The 6,859-nt window shown below is 50.8% G+C and overlaps 1 protein-coding gene across 2 annotated transcripts in view; it reads left to right on the top strand.

The window, feature by feature from the left end:
• The window catches only part of PDE4A (phosphodiesterase 4A), a 28,740-nt gene that overhangs the window by 18,782 nt on the left and 3,099 nt on the right, over window positions 1-6,859 (top strand). For both annotated transcript variants that reach the window (XM_023518078.1, XM_023518079.1), the window contains 7 exons: window positions 1,255-1,478; window positions 2,778-2,876; window positions 2,982-3,146; window positions 4,275-4,374; window positions 4,508-4,662; window positions 5,112-5,234; window positions 5,430-5,612. In XM_023518078.1, the coding sequence (XP_023373846.1) occupies window positions 1,255-1,478; window positions 2,778-2,876; window positions 2,982-3,146; window positions 4,275-4,374; window positions 4,508-4,662; window positions 5,112-5,234; window positions 5,430-5,612 (1,049 nt within the window). The remainder of the gene's footprint in view (window positions 1-1,254; window positions 1,479-2,777; window positions 2,877-2,981; window positions 3,147-4,274; window positions 4,375-4,507; window positions 4,663-5,111; window positions 5,235-5,429; window positions 5,613-6,859) is intronic.

The following is a 6,859-nucleotide window of genomic DNA, read 5'->3' as shown; positions in this document are numbered from 1 at the left end:
ACTCCTGAGCTCAAGCGAGTCTCCTGCCTCCGCCTCCCAAGTAGCTGGAACCACAGGCGCCCGCCACAACGCCCGGCTATTTTTTGGTTGCAGCCGTCATTGCTGTTTGGCGGGTCCGGGCTGGGGATTCGAACCCACCACCTTGGGTGTACATGGCTGGCGCTTTAGCAGGTTGAGCTATAGGTGCTGAGCCTTTTCTTTTTCTTTTTCTTTTTTCTAAGACACAGTCTTACTTTCTCACCCTCAGTAGAGTGCCATGGCATCATAGCTCACAGCAACCTCTAACTCTTGGGCTAAAGCGATTTTTTTTTTTGGAGACAGTTTCACAGTGTCACCCTCTGTAGAGTGCAGTAACATCACAGTTCACAGCAACCTCCAACTTTTGGGCTTAAGTGATTCTCTTGCCTCAGACTCCCAAGTAGCTGGGACTACAGGTGCCTGCCACAAGGTGCGGCTATTTTTTGAGATGAGGTCTCCTTTTGGCTCTGACGACTGGTCTGGAACCTGTGAGCTCAGGCAATTCACTGGCCTCAGCAGCCCAGAATGCTACTATTACAGGAGTGAGCCATTGGCCAGGCCTGTTTTCTGAGTTTTAAATGCTCCCACCAATGAGGTTGTGGTATGCCTCAGAGTTCTCAAAATCCAGCCAGTCAAAGCATGGCATGTAAATGACCCTATTAGGTTCTATCATTGACTGGCAGGCAGGTCACAATGGGTGGCCTTGGCTGGGCTCTGGAAGCTCTTGAAAGTTCAAGACAAGGGTTCCTGGGTCCGGGTCCCAGACAGGCTGGGCTAAGGGTTGGTGGAGGGGGGCATGGAGCTAGAGACCAACCTTCCCTCTCTTATCCCAGTGAGGCCACCCCCACCAGCAGTCTGGACACCAGGGGGGTATATTCCCTTCCAGAAAAGGTTCCTTGGGTGTCTGGAGCAGGTAGCCACTTTCCCTGGTTTCCCCACCCCACTTCCTGACTTCCTACACTACCCTCCAGCCAAAGCTGATGATTGGACTGGGGCCATTCCATAGCCCTGGACCATCCCCAGGGTCCTCAGTTCAGCCTACTGCCTCCCAGAAGAACTCCTATGTCCCCCCTGGCTTCCAGCCTCTGACTAGCCATAAATGTGACAGCCAGGTGTCTGCCATTTTGGGTGAGGCCTAAATACGTGGCAGAGGGATGGAGGGATAAGGGAACCTCTGAGGGCAGCAGAGGCATGGGGGGAGGTGGCACTCAATGCTTTTGCCCCCACCTTCTGCAGACAAACAGAATGAAGTAGAGATCCCGTCACCCACGATGAAGGAGCGAGAAAAACAGCAAGTGCCACGACAGAGACCCTCTCAGCAGCCCCCGCCCCCTGTGCCTCATCTCCAGCCCATGTCTCAGATCACAGGGGTGAAAAAGTTGACCCATAACAGCAGCCCGAATAACTCTGGTGTCCCCCGCTTTGGTGTGAAGACAGACCAAGAAGAGCTACTGGCACAAGTGGGTGGGGGACAGGCAAGGGCTGGGCTGGAGGGGGCGGGGGTCTCCTGGGACCCAAAGGAAGACTAGACATAGGGTCACATCTTAAGCTCAGTTCCCTAGAAGCAGAGGCTGACATGAGGATCTGTGGGTACCTGCTTTAAAAAGAGGAGCCTTAGGAGGAAGGAAGTGAAGGAAGAATAGAAAGAAACCTTGACCAGGTACAGTGGCTCACACCTGTCATCCCAGCGCTTTGGGAAGCCGACGCAGGAGGATTGCTTGAGGCCAGGAATTCAAGACCAGCCTGGGCAACACAGCAAGACCCTGTCTCTACAAAAAATAGAACAAATTAGCCAGGTATAATAGTGCTGTAGTCCCAGCTATTCAGGAGACTGAGGCAGTGGGTTGCTTGACTTTAAGAGGTTGAAGCTGAAGTGAGCTGCGATAGTATCACTGCCCTTCAGCCTGGGCAATAGAGTAAGACCCTATCTTATTAAAGAGAAAAAAAAAAAAGAAGAAGAAGAAGAAGAAAGAAAGAAGCCAGGCAAGGAAGTAGTCTTAGCTGGAGCCCTCCATATCAGTGAGGTGCCCCCAGAGGTGGGCAGCATCACCCCTTCAGGCAGCTCCTGTGGGGACAAGAAGAGTTTTCTGGAGGAAGGGATAGCCGTGAGCCTTAACAGGCAACTCCCAGCCACTGGGGGATTGGTACACAGGTCAGTGACATGGATTTGGATAAAGCCTCAGAGTGCCCCCCATAGTCTAGACCTGGGTTTCTGGGAGACAATGGACACAATAAACCCTTGGTGGCTCACTGTGCTAATATATATTGTAACCTTTGAGCCACCATCAGAGAGTGTTTCATTCAATCACTTGGTGTTTATTGAGCAGTTACTACATTGTTCAGGATTCTGGGGAGACATGGAAAATAAGCTTATCTTCCTTTCTCATGAGCAGTTCAGCTCAGAGGCTGAGCTATGCTGGGTGGGGGAGGTGCAGCCAAACTGGGTTTCTATCCCAGCTTTGCCATGTGTGAGCTGCAAGATTTTGGAGAATCATGTCACTTCTCTTGAGTCTTGGTTGCCTCCCTGTCAAAGGAGATCCAAGTGCCTGGTGGATAATAAGCACTCGAGAGACAGTAGCTGTGGTTGCTTGATTTTCCAGCCCAGTAGGACATGGGCAGTAAATTGTGCTGCTGAACATGCTACCCATGGGTGAGCAATAATGGTGCTTCCTTCAGACCAGGGCTCCAAACTCCTAGGGTATGTTCTTAAGGGCCCTGAGCCTTGCAAACTCCTGACTTCTGACCTCCATCTCCACTAGGAACTGGAGAACTTAAACAAGTGGGGCCTCAACATCTTTTGTGTGTCGGACTATGCAGGAGGTCGCTCCCTCAGTTGCATCATGTATATGATATTCCAGGTGATGAGGGCAGTGGGGAATGGGCTGAAGTGTGCAGGGCACAGGGCAGGGGAGGGGGCACTGAGAAGTGGCGGGGGTCGCCACTCTGCCCCTGCCTGCCTTTAGGAACGGGACCTGCTGAAAAAATTCCGCATCCCTGTGGACACAATGGTGACCTATATGATGACCCTGGAGGACCACTACCACACAGATGTGGCCTACCACAATAGCCTTCACGCAGCTGATGTGCTGCAGTCCACCCACGTGCTGCTGGCCACACCTGCACTGGATGTGAGCACCTACTGCTTTGCCCTGTCTCCCCAAGCCCTATTTCTCTTTGTGTCACTAACTGTCCATCTCCAGTGTTCTGCTTATCTCTCTGATCCTGTGTCCTCCATTTCTCTGTGATCCTGTTCTCTATTTCTCATCTCTATCCAGACTCCTATCTTCATTTGTTTGATTTTTGAGACAAGGTCTCCGTCACCCAGGCTAGAGTACAGTGGTATCATCTCAGCTCACTACAATTTCAAACTCCTGGGCTGAAGCTATCCTCTTGCTTCAACCTCCCAAGTAGCTGGGACTACAGGCATGCACTACCATGCCCAGTTAATTTTTTAAATATTTGAGGGCAGGGCCTGTGGCTCAGTGGGTAGGGCGCTGGCCCCATATACTAAGGGTGGCAGGTTCAAACCTGGCCCTGGCCAAATTGCAACAAAAAAATAGCTGGGCATTGCGGCAGGCAACTGTAGTCCCAGCTACTCAGGAGGCTGAGGCAAGAGAATCGCCTAAGCCCTGGAGTTGGAGGTTGCTGTGAGCTGTGTGGTACTATGGCACTCTGCTGAGGGCAATAAAGTGAGACTCTGTCTCTAAAAATTTTTTTTTTAATATTTTGTAGAGATGGAGGTCTCTCTATGTTGCCCAGGCTGGGCTCAAACTCTTGGGCTCAAACGATCCTCCTGTCTCAGCCTCCTGAGAAAATGAGATTACAGGTGTGCACCACCACATCTGGTTAATTTAAAAAAATTTTTGTAGATAAAGGCTCAAACTCCTGTTTTCATGTGTTCCCCTCCCAATCTTGCTCTGACTATCATTCCTCTTTTACACTGTCTCTCTTATGGCCATCATTTTTTTTTTTTTTTTGAGGCAGAGTCTGACTTTCTCACCCTCTGTAGAGTACTGTGGCGTCACAACTCACAGCAACCTCAATCTCTTGGGCTTAAGAGATTCTCTTGTGTCCCAAGTAGCTGGGACTACAGGCGCCTGCCACAACACTCGGCTATTTTTTGTTGCAGTTTTCTTTGTTGTTTAGCAGGGTTCGAACCTGCAAGCTTTGGTATATGTGACCAGCGCCCTAACCACTGAGTAACCAGCGCTGAGCCTTTCTTCATCATTCTAACGTCCATACCTCTCTGCCCCCAGGCTGTTTTCACGGACCTGGAAATTCTTGCTGCCCTCTTCGCGGCTGCCATTCATGACGTGGATCACCCTGGCGTCTCCAACCAGTTCCTCATCAACACTAGTGAGTAGTGGGGTGGGCAGAGCAGGGCTTTCGGGGGTGCGGCAGGGTTTTCTTGATGGGGGACGGGAACTGTCCCACTGCGGGCAGGACTTCCCACCGGGGCCCTCCCCTGACTGCTGAGGCCCGGCTGCAGATTCAGAGCTAGCGCTCATGTACAATGACGAGTCGGTGCTCGAGAACCACCACCTGGCCGTGGGCTTCAAGCTGCTGCAGGAGGACAACTGCGACATCTTCCAGAACCTCAGCAAGCGCCAGCGGCAGAGTCTGCGGAAGATGGTCATCGACATGGTGGGCGTGGTGGGGTTGGGGACAGGGACAAGGGGTGCAAAGGGAAAGGGAGCCTTTGAGTCCTGGGCTTGGTGGGGGTTGGGGTGGATCTGAGTCTCAAGGGAACTCTCTAAAACTAGGTCAGTGGGAGGCACCTGTGGTTCAGTGGTTAGGGTGCTGGCCCCATTTATTGAGGGTGGCAGTTTGAACTTGGCTCTGGCCAAACTGCAACAAAAAATAGCCGGACATTGTGGGGCACCTGTAGTCCCAGCTACTCGGGAGGCTGAGGCAAGAGAATCGCCTAAGCTCAGGAGTTGGAGGTTGCTGTGAGTTGTGACGCCAGGGCACTCTACCGAGGACACTAAAGGAAGACTCTGTCTCTAAAAGAAAAAAATAAATAAATAAAAAATAAAACCAGGTCTGTCAGTGGACTGGCTTCAGCGGCCCCTGTGATGCCCCCTTGCCCACAGGTGCTGGCCACGGACATGTCTAAGCACATGACCCTCCTGGCTGACCTGAAGACCATGGTGGAGACCAAGAAAGTGACCAGTTCGGGGGTCCTCCTGCTGGACAACTACTCCGACCGCATCCAGGTGCCCCTCTTCTACCATATAAGGAGACTAGACCCTCTCTTCTCCCTATCTCCACCCATTTTCTACCTCTCTCCATCTCCCCCTACCTCTTTTCCCTCTTCTCCCCACTCTTAGACACCCGTCTCCAGGTGGGAGATCAGAAAGCCTGGGGCTCAGCCCCTAAAGGCCTTCTACCCGTACCCCTACCCTGGGCAGGTCCTTCGAAACATGGTCCACTGTGCAGACCTCAGCAACCCCACCAAGCCACTGGAGCTATACCGCCAGTGGACAGACCGCATCATGGCCGAGTTCTTCCAGCAGGGTGACCGTGAGCGTGAACGTGGCATGGAGATCAGCCCCATGTGTGATAAGCACACAGCCTCTGTGGAGAAGTCTCAGGTACAGGTTCAAGTCAGTGACAGATGGAGACAGGGTAGGTCTCTATAAGGGTCTCCAAGGCCCAGGATAGCTTCACCTACCCACCACAATGTCAAGTTTTCTTTTGTTTCCTTTTTTATCTTGATGGAAATATGTAACATTTTCTTCTCCATAGGATGATGATCTTAGAGTCTAGACTCACTATGTGTGGGCTTACTCTCAGACAGTTCTTTTTTTTTTTTTTTTTTTTTTTTGAGACAGTCTCACTTTTTCATCTTTGGTAGAGTACTGTGGTGTCACAGCTCACAGCAACCTCAAACTCTTAGGCTTAAGTGAATCCTTCACCTCATCCTTCCAGAGTGCTAGGATTATAGGCATGAGCCACTGCACTGCATCTTTTAGACCATTCTAAATGATTTATACCAACCACCATAACATCAGTAATGATACTCACCAGTTCTTATTTATGGGTTGATGTTGATTTAGCCTCACAGTTTCCTTGTAACCTGTCCGTGAATATTTTCTGTGATTTTCAGTAAATTTTTTTTTTTTTTTTTTTGGTGAGACTCTATACAGTACAGTGGCATCATAGCTCACAGCACCTTCAAACTCTTGGGCTGAAGCAATCATCTTGCTTCAGCCTCCCAAGTAGCTACAACTAAAGGCACCTACCACAATGCCCAGCCCCGCCCCTTTTTTTTAAGAGATGAGGTCTCACTCTTGCTCAGACTGGTCTCCAACTCCTGGGCTCAGGCACTCCCCCTATTTTGGACTCCCAGAATGCTAGGATACAGGTGTGAGCTGCCACTCCTGGTCTTCCAGGAAATGATGTGGCTTGTCTTCATTGTGTGCCTTTTAAATTTAATAACATGAACAGTAGGCCAAGCACAGTGGCTCACAGCTGTAATCCTAGAACTCTGGGAGGCTGAGGCAGGTGGATTGCTTGAGCTCAGGAGTTCGAGACAAGCCTGAGCAAGAGCCAAACCCCATCTCTATTAAAAATAGAGAAAAACTAGCCAGGCATTGTGGTATGCACCTGTAGTGCCAGCTATGGAGAGAGGCTGAGACAGGAGGATGGCTTGAGCCCAGGAGTTTGAGGTTGCTATGAGCTATGATACCATGGTACTCTAGCCTGGGGGAACAGAGTGAGACTGTCTCAAAACACACACACACATGCACATTGACAGTAACATGATTTTGTAAAATACCCCTAAAATGTGACATGAGAGGCTTGGCGCCTGTGGCTCAAGTGGCTGAGGCGCCAGCCA

Source organism: Otolemur garnettii, unplaced genomic scaffold, assembly GCF_000181295.1.
Source record: "Otolemur garnettii isolate 467f Iridium unplaced genomic scaffold, OtoGar3 scaffold00127, whole genome shotgun sequence".
Classification (NCBI taxonomy): Eukaryota; Metazoa; Chordata; class Mammalia; order Primates; family Galagidae; genus Otolemur; species Otolemur garnettii.
The sequence above is the reverse complement of the archived record's forward strand: the minus strand, read 5'-3'. Positions and strand labels throughout refer to the sequence as shown.